A 17453-nucleotide genomic window follows, 5' to 3' on the forward strand; every position below is an offset into this window, starting at 1 on the left:
TGCAGGGTGTGCTTTGCAGGTGTTTCCATATTTGTGGTTCACTTGTCCTCACATCCCAAAGAAATTGCTTTGCAAGATATAACCCGTTTTCCTTCCTACAGGGTCACTCAAGCTCCTCCTGAGCTTTCTTTCCTTCTAGAACCGTCTTGTAACGTGGATTCAGGCAAAGTCTTGAGCTGTCTGTTTGCTGCCAAGTAGTATCTGATATCATAACCTAAGTAACGTCTCCCTGCGTGCTCCCCCAAGCCCCCACACAGCCACGTGCCCTTGCGTGATCTCTGTAACCCTCCTGGTGAGGAGGAATCGCTCGTCACAGGGGCGACTTGCTCCGGGAAATCTGGACTGAGCGTATGTGTCTGCCTAGTCTCCTTTATCCTTTCATTATCTGCCCCATGCGGAACATTTTTCATGTAAAATGCTTTACAAACGTGCATGAAATAAGAAAATTACTTAAGTGTCACTTCTTTGTAGAATCTAAAACAGATTTCTTACTGCACTCAGTAATATGCAGATAACTGTCACTTTGCAGCAGTGCAGGAAAAAGGCGGTTTTTTTGTTTGTTGTAAACTACAGCAGTGGTGGTAACATAAGTGGATATGGGTTGCACTCCACATAGGACAATCTTCTGTGCTGGGATGAAGACCTTTTTTGGCAAGACCTTTCACAGACAAAGAGGGTAATGCACTGAATGCCGGATCCAGACTACTTGGATGTCTTTTAAAACCAAACAGGAGTGCCCGTGGTTCTCTACTATCTTGCAAAGCCTTACTTCTAAATGGGGGGAGGGAGATGTAAAAAGAATGGGGATCTGAAGGAAAAATCAGCCTATCCTCACATCCTGCGGGGGCAAGAAAATTTGATTCTCTGCTGCCTACATAAGCTGTGCTGCAAAAATATTTTATCCAAATTTAGTATTTCTATCTTCAGGAAATATTTCTGCTCTGCTTGTAGGTGCCCAGTGCTGAGCCTGGGACTTTCCGTTCAGCCACAGCAACGTGTTGCAGCAGATAAAAGATTCAACAGGTTGTAAGTAAAACAGCAGTTTCCTATTCAACTCATTGCTGATAGGAACATCTAGCTCTGGCAAACGTGAGGAGAGTCTGCTGTTGGGCTAATTATAAATTATCTGATGGGCAACCTTCTACGAGCTGGTTTATAGGACAGTCACTGAACAATAGAAAGACAATGTTATGAAAATGCTTTTTACAAATTACCAGACTTCAGGAAGGGGGGGGGGGGGGGGGGGGGAACAGTGGTAAAAAAATCCTTAAGTTTTTGTTTTGGGACAATGTGGGATGACAGGAACTGCCGGACAAGCACGCTGTGCTTGCACAAGATGAGAAACGGGCAGAGGGGAATCCCGTTTAATGCCCAAAGGGAAAGATGCACTGAATTAGCTGACACAAGGAAAGATGCACTGAATTAACTGACCAAGGAAGGTACTTTAAAGCTTGCTGTCTTTTGAAACTGAGCCGCAGCTCAACTTCTATCTGTATGCCAGAAAAGGAGCTTGTTCCAACTTGATAATGTTTAATTCAAAGGGAAAGCCTGGGCAAGAGACCCGGATCAAGGAGTTTGGGAAGGCGAAAGCTCAGGGCTTGTCAACACCTGGCAGCTAACTTGGGATACACCCGTGACGGGCTACCTACGGCTGTCTAAAACTCGAGGTGCAGCCCCTCTAAGACTTCCCCATCTGTGGAAGTCACCGCTTCGAACCACGCGCGTTCCCCGTGGGCCGGGCCCCGCGGGAGGAGGCCGAAGAAGGGAGGACGCGAGAAGCGGCAGCAGCGCTCCGGGCCGCCGGCAACCTGCGCCGGCCGTTCCCTTTTTATGCAGCTCGTTACCGAGGTACGTCGGAAGCCGCCCTGCGGATCGCCTTAAAGCCACCCGGCCCGCCGCAGTGCTGAGAGGCACGGCGGAACCAACGCCTGCCTCCGGCTGCCGCCGCAGCAGCGTCCCGCCAGCCCCCTCAGCCGGCTGCGCCAGCCACGGGCCTGGCGCCTTCGGCCCCGGCGGACACCCGCCGCCGTGTGGCGGTGAGGGGCCGGCGGATCCGCTCGGCCGCCCGCCCGCCGTGTGGCGGTGGGAGGCCGGCTGAGGCAGGGGCGGGGAGGGGGGGAGGAGGGCGGAGGCAGCGCCTGGCCCCGCCCCGCTCGGCGGTCCTTCCAGCCAATTGGCGGAGCGGCCGCCGGGCTCGCCGCCCCGCCCGGCCGAAGTTCATCCCCAGCAGGGGGCGCGGCTGCCCTCGGCCGGCACTGAGCGCTGCGCGCGGCGCCGGGGCGGGGTGGGAGAGGTCCGCGTGCGCGGAGGGATCTGGCGGCCGGTGAGTGGCGTGAGGAGGCGGGCTCGGTGCGGGGAGTGGTGGGGAGGCGGAGGACGCGTGCCCCTCCGCCCGTGAGGGAGGCCGGCGTTCCCCTCTCCGCGGGCGGCGGGACCGGGGCCTGTTCTGCTGCCGGACCGGGACTCCCGCGGCGGAGGGGCGGTGTCGGCTGAGCGCTAGTGGCGTTTGAGGCCCTGCCAGGGGGCGGCCTGCGGGAGGCGCAAGGGTGTCGCGGTCCTTGCGGTGGGGACGGGCCGCTCCCGGCGGGGAAGGGGCTGCTGAGGCGGGAGGGTGGCTCCTGTCAGCCTTGGGGCAGTGGAGCGTCCTGCTCCTTGCTCTGCTCGCCTCTCCGCTGCTCCGGGGTAGGTGGCGGCCGAGGAGAGGGCTGGTGGGCGGCGGGGGGCTCGCCTCTCGGGCAGCGTGCTTCCCTGGGGAACCCCTCGCACCTGGGGAGGCGGGAGGGGGGTACGTACTTGGCAGCAGTGGGCGCTTAAAGCGGTTAAATACAAGAGGGAGCAGGAAAAAAAGAGCCTTCAGAAACTGTCAGTGTTTTCGTCGTTCACACGGAGGAGGGTTACAGCGGTTCTGAGTCTAGCCTACCCTCCCTCTCTGCCTATGCTTATTAAAAAGGATGAGAATTGGGCTAGAATACATCACACTTCCCTTCTCCTTCAAGTAGCTTCCTGGCCTCCAGACCGCGCTTTTTGAATCCAATGCAGTTTCTGCATATTTAGTAATCCTCTGAGAGTTTCTCTTCTATAAACTTTTCTGTGTCATTTTGAAGCACTATGAACTTACATTGCCGACAGGGATTCTGTAGCTCAGCAACACCTTGCGTCGAGAACCAGCTCCTTTTGATTTTGTATTTGAACCAGGCTCTTGCAGCCCACACTTGTTACCTTCTAGTTCTTGCCTTGGAAAACAGTAGTTGATCTTTGCCCGTGGTGTTCATGCCACTCACGATGACAGGCTCTGTCATACCCCTTCTCAGTTACTTCCTAGTACTCATTCCCCTGTAAAAGCTATTCTAGTCTTTGGATGGCTCAGGACCCTTGAACATTTTATAGTTTCAATATTTTCTCTTGCTTTTTGTTGAGATGAAGGGACCAGAACTGCTCTTTAGTTTTGTTCTGTACGTGCTGGTATCTTGGAGCTCTTGGTAGATCCTTTTAAATTTCTTTGTAAACTCTACTTAATCATGTTCTCATTGGACACCATCCCCGCTTAGGCAGGAGGCTTCAGGATTATGATAAGTGATTCTCCAAAAACATCATACGAGTGTTTGGTGGCAGCCAGAAAAACACATCAAATGTTAGAATTTTTTAGGAAAAGAAATAGACGGTAACAGAAAACATCTTAAAATGACAACATAAATGTGTGATCACCCATATCTTAGGTACTGCTTAGAGTTCTAGTCTCCTTACCTCAAAAAAAGGGTATTTAGAAGTGTTTAACAAGGATGAGGAAAAGCATGGAAAGACTTTTGTCAACCAGTCAATAGAGTGGGTTAAGGCCCTTCAGGCTAGAAAAGAGCCAACTTGCGGAGTGAGGGAGGGAGGTTGACTTACAGGTGTCTGTGAAATGACACATGGAGTGCTGTGGAGTGTATAAGGGCTCAACCATTTGCTTTCTCTTCCAATACAAGAAGTATTTGCATCACGTGAAGCTAGTAGCCACGTTCACAGCAAGAAGAGGTAGTTATAAAATAAAACTTCGTACCAGCGAACATTATAGATTAAAAAACTTTATGTGAATTTAAGGGATACTGGACAAGTGTCTCTACGAGAACTACATTCACAGAATAAATGACTTCAGATGCAGAAACAACGCCCTTAGTGGCAAATGGTTTAAGTCTGGGAGAGTATAGAGTGGGGAGGTATCACATATACTCGCCTTACCTCGCTCCTTCTGAGACAGCTGCTTTTGGCCACCTTCAGGATAGAAGAATGACCAGTATCAACCCTTGATCTGAACTAGTACAGCTTTCCTCTTGAACCATTTGCTGTGGACATTATCAAAAAGTTCTCCAGACTTAATCCTGAAATGGAGCTGTTCTCAGGTCTGTGGCAGGTAAGCTGCTCCTGGTCCACACACCCTGCCTTGTCCCTCTTTCCCTGCTCCACAAAACCATTGGTACGTAAGAAAACTGCTTCAGGTTTGTGTGCAGGTTTGTCAGTTCTGCTTTTCTGACATCCCCTGACTTAACCTTCCTATTCAGAAGCCGTTCTGTTTCATGGCACCCGGGCCCCAAAAACTTGAGGTTTTGAGTTTTTCCCAGTTGACTGCAGGGGAACAAGCTGGCTGCCTGTGCTTGAGGATGACCTCTCAGATGTTTGAGAATTTTTGATTTGTATTGAAAGACTGTACAAAACAGATGTAGGTATGGCCTAGCATTTCTCTGTTTCTCTCCTAGGGAGTCTGCGTGAGGACAGAGCACAGGCTGCTTGTGGAGGGACCCAGGGGCTGGGGCAAGCATGGATAGGCAAGCTGGAGCCTCAGGGCTCAGGAGCCTTGGGAGTTAATAAAGTTTAAAGGTTCCCTAAGTGCCAGAGGCACTGTGAGTTTCTCTGCTTCCTCCCATCCTCCCCCAAAACTTTCAGGGTTGTTTCTGGACTTGAGAGCAGTGAACTTTCTGGGAGGGGTATAGAGGGGCTTTCAAGGAGTAGAACTTTCTCCCTTGAATTCAAAGGAATTTACAAGTCTTGTTCACATAAACTCACTTTAATAGTTTTCTGATGTCATTCTTGAGCATGAAAATGTCTTCATGCTAATGACCTAAGTCAGTATATATAGACAATATATGTATATTCAGAAAAATATCTTGAATTTTGAAGGTGTTCTTGATAGATGTACATAATATTTCTAGCATATGTTCTGAGTTACCTCTCCTTGCAACCTCACAGTTAATTACTGCTTGGTTCCTAAGGCTTTAATTTAAAAACCGAAAGGAAGACTATTAAAAAATCAACTAGAAAAATATTTCTAGAAAAAAGCTGTCTATGGCTGTATGCCTTTTTATCTACTGAAACCATGGGTAATGGTTCATCAGCAATTTTATTTATGAGGGTTTCATTTCATGGGCATGGATTTAGTCCTTGCAAATGCCTGTATGGGCTCACTGAACATAAGATCAAATTTTCAGCATTTGACTTAAGAACTGCAAGTTTGCATCTGTTTCAGTTTCTTAAGTGTCAAAGCATAGATATGTCCTTGCCTAGGGGATAATAGCAAACAAGATTACTACATGTATGATGCACTTAATAAAAAAGTTTTGAGATGAGGAGTGATTTTAAACTTCTAATGTCTGTCCCAATGAAAAAGAGTTCTTGTATAGGGCCTAAAATGGACTGTAGCATTGTGTATTGTTAGAGCATTGTTGCCAAAACCTGTATTATCTGTGTGAATTTGCAGTCATTTCTATAGTAAATACTTTAAATAATACATAGTTTAATAATATAAATAATTTTAAAGCATTTATGTTTTATTCAACAAAACACTAGGGATGAAATTAGCGATTTTAGTTTTACTAGGTAGCTTGACTCCTGAATTCTCATGCATGAGACTAATGGCATAGGTGGGTCTTCAAGCTCTGCCTGAGAAACCAGCAAGTCAATAAAGGATACTCTGGAAAAGCTAAGTGCTTTACTCTTATCACATGTAGGTGTGTACTGTGTCAGTGGAGTGGCAGAGTAATTATTCTAGTGAAGACTGATGAGTTATCTCACAGTGGCAGGTTAATGATACCATTTTTCCAGCAGGTAGGGAGAAGCTGTGCTTTAGGAAATGTCTGGAAACTCTGCTAGGGCGAGCAGCATGGAGGGAAGGGTGGAAGGGGAGGAGACCGTGAATTCTGGAGTTCTTGTTGTAATGCAGGGAATGGGGAGAATAAAAACCACGAGCAGCTATACTTCAAATTATACTTAACTTTTGAAGTTGCACACAGTTCAGATGGCACGTGGTTCTCTCTCAGTGACTTCTGCACAAAGGTCAGCGTACACCCGTTTCCAAGTTCTGTTCAAGTCACTGCTCGTGTGCTAGTTGTTAGATCAGAACATGGGAGAAAATGGGTTTCTTGAGAGAAGAATCTTTTCAAGTTTTCTCCAGTACTTTTCACATGCAGGGTTTCTGGTTTCGTCTCCTTCGTTCCAGGAGGTGGCACTGTCCCTTCTGGGAAGGACACAAACGCGTTGGCTTTTCCTCTGGGCAGATGCCACTTGGCTGCCTGGGGTGAGCAGGGTTCAGCGATACTGTGCAGTGTGACCCAGTTCAAGAGTTTTCTGAAAATGGCTGTACTTTTCCATTAGTATATACCGTGTCTTTTTGATACGAGTTATGTCCATGTCTTACACACAAAATACACAAATTTTCAGTTGAGTAGTGTTATCTTAGAAAAACATCTTCTTGAGCTTCTTGCCTGCTTTTGTTTGCAGAAGGTTTCTGGTATTCAGAGGAATCTTTTTATGGTGTGGAAGTTAAAGCCAGGTGATGCTGATCCTAGAATGCTGGTTTACTTCATTTTGAGTCAGAATGGTGTGACTTTTGAACATGGAAAGGAATGACCAGTAGCCATCATTATTTTTAGGAGGGAAGGGAATAATTTCTATAGGATTTGCCAGATCCACTAAAGGTTGTTTTTTCTGCAAGCTGATACAAAAAAGGTTTACAGATTCAGGAAATCAAGAATGGTAATGACAAGTTCCCTGTAAGAATATAAGCCAAATCTGTGTTGTATAGAAAGGGAACAGTGCTGCTGCTGTTCCTGAATTTTCTCTGGAGGCATGTTATTTCCAATCTGCCTGTCACTGGTTGAAGAGCTCCTAAGTAGAGGGAATATGTTTTCGCTTGTGAGGAGGTTTTCCTAGTTAGCTGTTAGACTAAGTTTGCACTGTCAGTGGAGGTTGTTTTACCTCAGGAGACTATGCTGTTATTAAAAGCATTCACCATTGAAAAGGGTTACTTTAATTATTTTTTTCCCTCTGGTTGACATCTAGAAAAATGGATGATGATGATGATGATGACATTCCCCAGCTTTCATCCCATACGCTGGCTGCCCTCCAGGAGTTCTATCTGGAACAGCAGCAGAGAGAGGGCATGAAGACCTCCCAAGGGTTTAATCAATATTCCATCGGCTCAATAGAAGAAGACTGGGTAAGAAACTATAAACTTCAGTGAATGAAGTTAGAGGAGTCGCCTTTACCAAGTTTCTTCTGTGGATGGATAATGAAATGGAATTAAAAAGGGGAACGCTCAAGATGTTCCTAGAGTAGCAAAATCAACTTATTCATGGACAGTAACACTGTGGGGTATTTGCTTTAATATTAAATCTGGGTATAGTTGTCTGTTCTACATGTGTGTGGCGGGTACAAACTGAAATTACATGAAGAGGGAATAAGGCTGCCAACAGAAGCATCTATCCCTTCTGGAAGTTTTAACTCCAGCCCGGTATGTGAAGGTAGTAAAGATTCTTCCCTGAGTTTGAGACAAATGCAGTGTAACAAGATCAAGTGATCTTTCACTTCACATCATATTTCTGTGTTTTATTTCGTTGGTTTTATAGATTGCTGCTTTGCTGCTTTTTTTTCTTCTGACAGACTGATTTCTGATTTGTCTCTGGGTTGTTTTTTTTTTTAACTCTTCCTTTTTCTGATCTCTTCTGATTTAGTACTTTTATCCTTTATTTCCTTCTATACTGTCACGTTTCAAGTTCCTTTTTCCTCTTCTGCTAAAGTAACTCAAGAGCACATAAATATTGTGCATCTGCACGTTGAGTTTGAGCTAACTCTTGTCAGTGATTTTGCATTACTTTGTTTTCCCAATCCTGCATTAAATGCTTTGGAAACACACAGTGTAAGCTACTGGCTGCATGTCGCTTCATTACAGAAGTAAAAACACTGTCAGGAAAATAGTCACCTTTCCAGCTTTATAGTTTGTGAACTGAGAAGTTTCTATGGATTTTGATTTTCTTCAAATATGACTCACCACACCTAACTGTACATAGCACAGTCAGAAGATATGATGTTGTTTGTAATTGTGCATTATCTTTCTCAGCAATTGAGCCAGTTTTGGTACAGCGATGAAACTGCATCATGCCTGGCTAATGAAGCAGTTGTGGCAGCTGGAAAAGGTGGCAGGTAGGTTTTAATAATTACATTGTAGATTTAACATGTCTTTTCTGTAAATATTTTGTTTCTACTATGTAGGTAGAGCATGAAGTTTAATTCGTTACTCATTGTAGTTGATCTTTGTTCAATTGAGATACTGCAGAAATGCTTTGCTATTATTTATTTAATTAATAGTTCATACTGATCTTACCATTTAGCATTTCATTGAATGTTGTAGGCTCTGCCTTGAAAAAGCTTACTGTGAATCTTTTTATTTTTTGAGAAATACAAAGAGCTCCAGAGCATATTAATGACTTGTAATTCTTTTCTCTGTTTTCATACAGTGTTTCTGTAGAACAGATGGAAAAACTTGGTTTTCTTCCTATTTCTGTAAGGAGTCGTTTTTAATTTTAAGTTTTCAAGTATATTTCCGTGCTGTTCTGAAACAAGACTTTCTCTGTAGTTAAGCTTAAGGTCTTTATGCAGCATGGAGGTTGAATAGGTAATGGCTTCAATACTTAAAAATCTGTTATTAAAGTAATTATTTGTTACAATGGAGGAAGTATAGCTTACATTTTTGGGAATAATTATTTAAAATGATTTCCCAAAGCAGCCCTGAGGACTGCTGCAGGGTTTGTTGTTGTTATTTGCCTTTTACATTAATATTCTAAGTTACTGTCTCTTTTTCAGGATAGCATGTGTTAGTGCACCGAGTGTGTACCAGAAACTGAAAGAACAGGATGGTAAAGATTTTTCAGCATGTATACTGGAGTACGACAAAAGGTTTTCTGTATATGGAGAAGAATTTATCTTCTATGATTACAACCACCCTTTGAACTTACCTGAAAATCTCCTGCCACACAGTTTTGACATCGTAATAGCAGATCCACCCTATCTGTCTGAGGAATGTCTTCAAAAAACTGCAGAGACCATCAAATACTTAACAAAAGGAAAGATTCTGCTTTGCACAGGTATAATTGATAAAAATATTAGGTCACCATTAAGCACCTTGTTCTCTCTCTCAAAAGACGAACTTACTCAAGTGAGAAAAATACTAAATAATACTAATTTATCATTAATTCAAGGAGGAATATGTATCCTACACTTTTTATTGAAATACTTCAGTTCAACCGTTATTTTAAATTGAAGGCATGTGTTTTTTAATAGTTGTAGTCAGTACTTTTTTCATATGGCATTATGAGTTTTACTAAATTTTTGAAGAATTACAAGATCATCCTGCAAAATTCCAGAAATATTTTTTTTCTTGTAAAAGGGCCACTCTCTATAATTGCAATGATTGAAATCTGGGTATGACAAACATAGGTGCAACTTATTGTTAATGTCTTATTCAATAACAGTACAAATTTGTGATTTTTTTAAACGTGTCAGTAGCTGCAGGATTTCAGCTGCCACATACAAAATTAGAATAGACTAGAATAGACTGCTTCAGTTGGAAGGGACCTACAATGCTTAAATGCTAATACTACTTAACATCGAAGGTGAGCTAAGTAGAAAGAATGACAAATAGGTTGGAATGGCCTTTGCTGAGTAAAGTGGGATGATTTTAGCTAAGTCTTGAAAAGAAAAACAAAATCAACTTTTTTTTTAAATATATATACTACCCGTCCTTACTGCTAAACATAGAAATTTTAATCTGAATGAATGTATGAGGGGATTCTGCTACTGTGTTTCAAGTAAGGAGACTTTAGGCACTGAAATACAGCAGGAGGAATTAAAAACCAGCGATAAGAGCAGTGAAACTGGATAACTTACTAACTGTACTTGCACTTGCTGGTTTAAGAAGTGATGAGTATCTGCTTTAGCCATGGTGTTTCTTAAAATGTAATCTTATTATAAGACATCTGAAGACATCCAGGAAACTTTTGCAAAAAAACAAAGGACATACATACAATTTGAGGGAAGTCAACCAAGCAGGCAAAATAAAGAAAATGTAAAATAATATATATGTATATATATGGCCGTACAAAGCCTACTTCTTTGTTTAATTGCACATGGCAGTCATGCACAAGGATGGTTCTCAGAATTTTTTTCCCTAAAATGGATATAGGTGGTCTTCAGTTTACAAAGTTTGAGAAATACTGCTCAAGGAAATGATTTCTCAGTGTGTAGCTGTAAATATCGCACTGCAGTTTATTTAAGTGGAAGAGTATATGTAATCTGTTTGCATTTCCCATGGCTCCCTACCAGGTAATTTCTTTGGCATGTAGCAAGAAGATTGAGTTCAAGTTTCTGTTTTCTATAAAAGGGGCACTGATCTTACCCACTGCCTATTTTTATGAAACTTCTTGGACATTCATTTCCTTGGGGCATCTTCTATTCTTTCAGATTTATTTTAAATTTTCCAGTAGATTCAGTTGTTAAAGAGGGCTGATAGTGTAGCTGCTTTAAGCTTTGCTTCCTTAAAAAAAGCAGGCTCTCTCTATGTATGCATTTGGGAGGAGCTATTAAAAAAGCCCAAACATTCTGTTACTGTTTTTCTCATTGAATACTACTTATTTTTGCTGCAGGTGCAATCATGGAGGAACAGGCAGCAAAGCATCTTGGTGTGAAGATATGTAAGTTTATTCCAAAACACTCGCGAAATTTAGCCAATGAATTTCGATGTTACGTGAACTATGCTTCTGGACTGGACTGATTCTCATAAGAAGATCTACTACTTTTTCAGTCAAGCTCCTTCCTGTTTTTTTGTCAGTGACTCCACATTTCTCAGTGCTGAAATACTCAGCTCCAAGTACTGTTTTCTGGGCTAGCTTTAATCAACACGGTGTGATAGCCTCTCTTTTAAATGTGTGAGCATTTGCAGTTAACTGTTTTGTATCTCACCTGTTAGGTAAATGGGGACCAAACAATGCAGGTGCTGGATAATGGGAACTTCTCTGTTAGAGTTTCATTCTAACTGGTAGTTTTTACCATTCAAGGACTCTTCAGTGACCTCTCTGAAGTGATTTTAGCTGGTTGGCTTATAACAACACATAGGTGCTTGCCTCACAGACATCAGAATTGTCATTGCATCAGCCGATGACTTGGCAGCTAGTGGATGGTTGAAAGAGCATGAATAGTGGTCTCCTTTCAATCTTGAGAGATGCTCCCTTAATAAAAGGATTGAGGGATGTTTTGAACATGTCATGTTTTCAGATTCATTATCCAGCAGACTGATGTTTTTATAAAGGATAACTAGAAGAGAAAATAGGTCTCCTTCTGGGGAGGCCTCTCCAGTTGCTTTTAATAATAATCACAACTACCTGCCAGTTGCCAAGTAAGATAAGACCTACTATCCACTATTGTTGCCAGACTGGCTTTTTTAAAACTTGTGGTTATTATTTTACCTTTTCTCTAAAGCCTTGTCACAAACCCAGACTTTCTTTTTGTAAAAGATAAGATCTATTTTGTCATCACTTACTACCATGTAAACTTGTGTACGTATGTATGTATGCTGTACTAGAGAAAAAGTAATGTAAGTTGTTAAACATCTCTTTGCCAGAAGTACAGTGTATTTATTTTGTGATGTTTATGTGTTAGTGCAACAGAACATCATGAGCTTTTAAAAAACCACACAACTAGGCTGTCCTATTTACTAGTTCAGCTAATCTCCAGAGGTGGTATAAACCTGATGTTTCCTTGAAAAAAGCACAGTAAGGATTTCCCCATTAGAAAGAGGTTTACTTTCATTAAGAATCCTACACATTAGTCAGGCCAAATCACCTGGAATACAAAGTAACTACTAAATTAAAATGCAACAGGTCAGCCAGTCTTTCCATTAGTGCTTCAAACTGTGTTCATGGGTTCTCACTTGGAGTTACTTTTACTGTTGGTTATGAGACACTTTTGTAGTAACGGGACCTATACATGTTAGTCTCTTAAATCTTGAATCACAATGGATCCGATTAAATACAGTGCCTGCTTTTTAGTGGATTTCAGTATCAAGTTAAAGATGATTTACAGGTATGTCAAGTTTGGAGTTATAAGAACAGTCATTTTTTTCCAATTGCCTAGTTTTATCTTTGCCTCCTGTTCCACAGACAGCAGTAGAGCAGTAGAATAGAAGCATCTTAGAAATTGTTGAATCTTACAAGGCCACTGAGGTATAACATAATGTATTGATGAACTCCCACTGTTTCTAATGACAAATGTTAAATTTTATATCAAGGTTTGGGCTATATTTCAATCAATTTCAATCAAAATAGATGATGCATTAGAAAAACTTTGGGATACTAGGTATTTTTGGTAACTGAAAATTTTTAATGCCAGTTTTGACTAACCTTTTGACTACACTGCTAATGTATTTTTGGGTGAAAGCTGGTTCATAAATTCCAAGGCACTCAACAGTTTTATCAGCTATAAATATACTATACAAAACATAAGTACTTGTCTTTATATGTCATATTTATATATTGTGATTGTGTAAAAAGGCTAACAGAAATGCTGCATCTACAAAATGAAGCGCCTAAAATGAAGTATTAAGAAATACATTTTGTGGTGGGGATAAACTAATTAAGCTTGTAAGATGAGACTTCTAATAAGGTAGAGATAATACTCATGTGTTTGTGCATTTCTGCTGTTTGGATGCAGATTTTCCCATCTGGTAGAGTAAACAAATGAGCAGGAATAATGTAGATGGAATATAATCCTCTCTCAGTGCTCGGAGAATTGTGCTTCCTGAGCTGGACACAACACTGGTTCATAAATACCTGTCCAAGCCACTCTTGCTCTCTTCCCCATTTTCCAAGAGATCTGCTGTCTTCCTAAGGCTTTGCCCTCCTCACATTTTCTATCATCCGCTGCTTCTTCCCCTTTCCCCCCATATAGTGTTCCTGAGTTTCATGATACCAGTTTTCTTTCTCTTTCACGCACCTTGGTTTCTATCAGACTGGTAATAGTTATTGTTAAAACAAGAAAAGTGCAGCAGGGGAAGAGCTCACAGGGGGAATGGAGACCAGGCTCTTCTGACAGTCTCTGTGAGCCCACAGCTGATACAGTTTTGCCTTTCAAACCAGAAGCCATTCTTGCTGCTGGGCCCAATAAAGCCAGAATCCCCCCCGAAAATGACTGTTCACAGGTGACATACAGCTGGGTTTAGCTGTTTTCCAGGAGGCTATGCCATTAATTTACGTGGCCCATTTCAAAATAAAGCAAACCAGAATCTTAAATGAATAGGTATTGGCACAAATCTATACTTCACAATTGTAAACTTTTTTATGTTTATTACCTCAATGTCTTGCACACCAAGCAGATGGAGACCATGAAGTAACTCCTGAAACTTTATTTTTAACTACATAGAGGCTTCAAGTGGGACAGGTAGGATTGCCAGAAGGGATGATATTCTTCCCCCGCCACCCACCTAAATTAAGATGTGCTGTTCAAATACAAGCTTCACCTGTATTGCTGCTTTGCTATTAATTCCTTCAGTTGTCTGCTTCATTTTGGTAAATGTGTGTTGTTGGACTCTCTATATCAGAATTAAAAGACAACTATGCTAACTTCGTCAGACCTTTCTTAAAAAAATAAAAGTACACCATTCAATTGAACCAAGAAATTCAGCTCACCAAGAAAATAACTGCTGCTTCTCACATGTAGGTCAGACGGCTTTGAAAAGAGGCACTGTGAAGATGCACGATTATGAAGATGAGTGGACATGTAAATCTGTGTTTGATGCGCTCAACAGAGCAGCCCGTTGTCCACCGGCTTCCCTCTTAAAAGCCTGGTGAGCACAGGCAGCTGCCCAAGCAGAGCCTGACTAGGGGCATTCACAGCCTTCATCAATGACAGGAGGTAAACTGTTTCTGTCATACTTGTTTCCAAGGAAGTACCTGTGTTTCTGAGAAGGCTACAAGTCACAAAAATTCGTAGCGAATTTGTACTTTATGCCATCGCAGTAACTTTAAGAAATATTTATGTGACAGCAAAATCTTTTTTCTCTGTAATAGGATTATGAAAAAAAAACTTCAGCATCAAGTAGCGTTTAGCTTTCTTTATTGTGGATGTCTCATGGATGGCTTTCTATTGGAACAAACTGTGGTGAAGTGTTACCACCACGCTGCTTTTCCAGTGGCATTCATGACTGCAGAGTCGTATGTGCTACAGCCTCTTGGATGCAGGAACAGGCACTGTGCAGCAGCAGGATATCTCAATGCCCTGCTGTCGATATGAATGTGACACCTGGCAGAGGAAACCTGGGGTCTTGTGCACTGGCTGATGGCTGTCGGGGGAAGAGAATACACTGCAGCTGCCTGCACCTCACCCCAGATGACAAATGAAACTTCTAGAAATGCTGTTGCATGAAGTCCAAGGTACTGCTTCCATCAAGACCTAATCCGCACTTCCCGTTAAAAATGGTGTTGCTCTCAGCTCGATACTGCACAGTTAGCCTGTCTCTGTACCACACAAGTGCCTTCACCCCTCCGCCCATGCCTCTCCGTACCTGAGCAAGTGGGAAGTATCTCTGATGGTTGGTTTTGCCACTCTCCCTTGGTTCCCTGCATGGCGCAGCCCCAGTGCAGTGCAGTGAGCTGGGAAATGGGGCGGCTGGGTTCGGGCTGCAGAAGCCCCTTGTCAGCCACTGTCAGGGCTGTGCTGCCACTCTGGGTCTGCTCGTGTTCTGCAGCCTCCTTAGGTGTGAGTACAGCAAAACCAAGTGGTAGCTCATGCCACTACTCAGCAAAACATGTTGAATTCACTTGATCTCCCTCATGTGCCCTAGTCCAGGTAGTTATGGCTGTTCCCTAATCCCAGTGAGATTAATGGGTGTTTATACTTTCTGAGCACATCATAGCCTTTTTCCCTTTTTCCCTTTGCTGCTTTCATGTTCCCCCATGTGATTTCTTGTTTACTTGCAGCTGTAGACTTCTGCCTGTTCAGACACCTTCATGTAATGACTGGCTAGTAAACCAAAACTAGCATCTCAGGCTTTCCCCAACCTTCCTGAATGATAGGAATTTTCCAACCTATCTTAAGTGATACTACAGAGAATAAAATAATCTCTTTACCAAGGATATTGTTCTGTGTTTTGTGGCTCCTAATGTATTCCAGGGACAACCTCGTTGAAGGAAAAGATTTTCCTGGCACAACAAAAATTTTCTCAAATCAGCTGCAGCTGCCAGATAGTTTCAGCTTTGAATTGTTTGCATTTATTGGGCCTGGAGTTGGTTCAATGAGGCATTTCATGTCTGCCTTGTGTCAACAGTTTGTGAGCCTTGAAGCAACTCCAATGAACCCTTCCTCCCCCCATGCAAATTAAAGGCAAGGCTGCAGCAGCTGTAACCAGAGGGCTAGAAGCTGGAAAATGTCACACCACAGTTGAAGTGAAACTGATATAAATCCATGAAGTGATGATCTCTTTAAAAAAATTAAATTCCAAACAAACGTATTTAATAACCTTTTCCACATGAGTAATGCAGAGAGGGTTTATATATGGATGGATATTTTGAAGGTTAACAAATGTTTGTGTAGCTAATGGTTCTTGATGTTAAGTTATTAACAAACAGTTGTTCACTAAGAATTATCGAACACTTGATCACGCTAAAACACAAACATAGCTTTTAAGAGACACCTAACTGGAAAGCTGGATCGGGAAGCAAATTGGCTCAGCTAAAAAGTCTGTCACAGAGGAGCTTGAGGATTAAAAAAGGAAAATGGGCTTCTGAGTAAGATAATACAAGGCTGTTTGTAACCATATGAAGCTTTCTGCACTTGTGGCAGTATGACGAGAAGGAGGTCGCCAACATACATAATCTATTGATCCATTGAGGTTTTGCAGTTCTCTAGTACTTTCCTTTCAGTCATCCAATTCCTGAAGCTATATGTAAGCTAAAGCATCTGTTTTTCTGGATTGGCGAAACAGATTATGTTCCATTTACCTGATCTTAGCCTGCAACTCCTAGGAATTCCCAGAACATGCTCTAGTTACTTGAAAACCTCAAAATGACTCTGTAATTTATGCCTGCAGGACAAGAGAGTTGCAACAAAAAGTGAGATTTATTTTTTTTTCTCCACATCATACAAATAAATCCATGTGCTCTAGTAACTAATTTGTTGCAGACAAATTTGTATAACAAAAGTGTCTGGGCAGACAGATGAGTTTTGCTGGAGGGCAGTGTTTAGCCAGAGCTTTAGCTGGTAGCCCTTCTGGTTATTACTAGATGTTGAGGGCTGTGTAGTTTGGCATTTTTGTGTTGTTGTTTGGGGTTTTTTTTACTCCCTTTGTGCTGGTTTTGGCTGGGGTAGAGTTAATTTTCTTCATAGTAGCTAGTATGGGGCTATGTCTTGGATTTGTGCTGAAAACAGTGCTGATGATAACACAGGGATGTTTTCGTTCCTGCTGAGCGGTGCTCACACAGAGCCAAGGGCTTTGCTGCTTCTCCCCCCACCCCACCAGCGAGCAGGCTGGGGGGGCACAAGGAGCTGGGAGGGGACACAGCTGGGACAGCTGACCCCAACTGACCCAAGGGATATTCCAGACCATATGACATCATGATCAGCATATATAGGTGGGGGAAGAAGAGGGAAGGGGGAACCTTCGGAATGATGGCGTTTGTCTTCCCAAGTCACTGTTACGTGTGATGAAGCCCTGCTGTCCTGGAGATGGCTGAACACCTGCCTGCCCATGGGAAGTGGTGAAGGAATTCTTTGTTTTGCTTTGCTTGCGCGTGCTGCTTTTGCTTTACTTGTTAAACTTTCTTTATCTCAGCCCATGAGTTTTCTCACTTTTACCCTCCTGATTCTCTCCCCCCATCCCACTGTGAGGGAGGTGAGGGAGTGGCTGCGTGGTGCCTAGTTGCTGGCTGGAGTTAAACCATGGCACCTTTTACTGTGAAGACTTTGCTTTCTACATTGTGGAGTCTGAAGGTCCAACTTCACCCTGTCTGAAGTGTGTGTGTGGAGAAAAACCACACAATTTAATAGTGAAACTATAAGAAGTTAGACTGCTGAAGTTTCGTCTAATGCAGTGTTTCTCCAGTTTTGTATGTCTGCTTCCCTTTTGAGCCCCTCTGATTACCATTTCCTTCTTCTCAGAG

The 17453-nt window shown here is 42.7% G+C and overlaps 1 protein-coding gene and 1 long non-coding RNA gene across 5 annotated transcripts in view; one reads left to right on the forward strand and one right to left on the reverse strand.

Moving 5' to 3' along the window:
- Nucleotides 1-17453, reverse strand: part of LOC126048201 (uncharacterized) — a 566030-nt gene that overhangs the window by 280749 nt on the left and 267828 nt on the right. The gene's annotated exons all lie outside the window — the stretch shown is intronic.
- EEF1AKMT1 (EEF1A lysine methyltransferase 1) lies at nt 2241-17444 on the forward strand. 4 transcript variants are annotated; one of them, XM_049822847.1, is made up of 7 exons: nt 2253-2323; nt 4258-4390; nt 7312-7468; nt 8369-8451; nt 9112-9392; nt 10950-10997; nt 14017-17444. In XM_049822847.1, the coding sequence occupies exons 3-7, from the start codon at nt 7316-7318 to the stop codon at nt 14145-14147; spliced, it is 696 nt and encodes a 231-aa protein (XP_049678804.1). In that variant the 5' UTR covers nt 2253-2323; nt 4258-4390; nt 7312-7315; the 3' UTR covers nt 14148-17444. The 4 variants fall into 4 exon arrangements, with proteins under 4 accessions (XP_049678802.1, XP_049678804.1, XP_049678806.1 ...); XM_049822849.1 differs by lacking the exon at nt 14017-17444 and adding an exon at nt 13673-13919 and having other exon boundaries at nt 2254-2323; XM_049822845.1 differs by lacking the exon at nt 4258-4390 and having other exon boundaries at nt 2241-2323; nt 14017-14208.

This window comes from Accipiter gentilis, chromosome 19, assembly GCF_929443795.1.
Source record: "Accipiter gentilis chromosome 19, bAccGen1.1, whole genome shotgun sequence".
Lineage (NCBI taxonomy): Eukaryota > Metazoa > Chordata > Aves > Accipitriformes > Accipitridae > Astur > Astur gentilis.

Coding starts and splice junctions, on each gene's coding strand:
- EEF1AKMT1 (XM_049822845.1), top strand. CDS start 7,316: ATGGATGATGATGATGATGATGACATTCCCCAGCTTTCATCCCATACG. Junction 7,469..8,368: donor GCTCAATAGAAGAAGACTGG/GTAAGAAACTAT, acceptor TATCTTTCTCAG/CAATTGAGCCAGTTTTGGTA. Junction 10,998..14,016: donor GCATCTTGGTGTGAAGATAT/GTAAGTTTATTC, acceptor TCTCACATGTAG/GTCAGACGGCTTTGAAAAGA.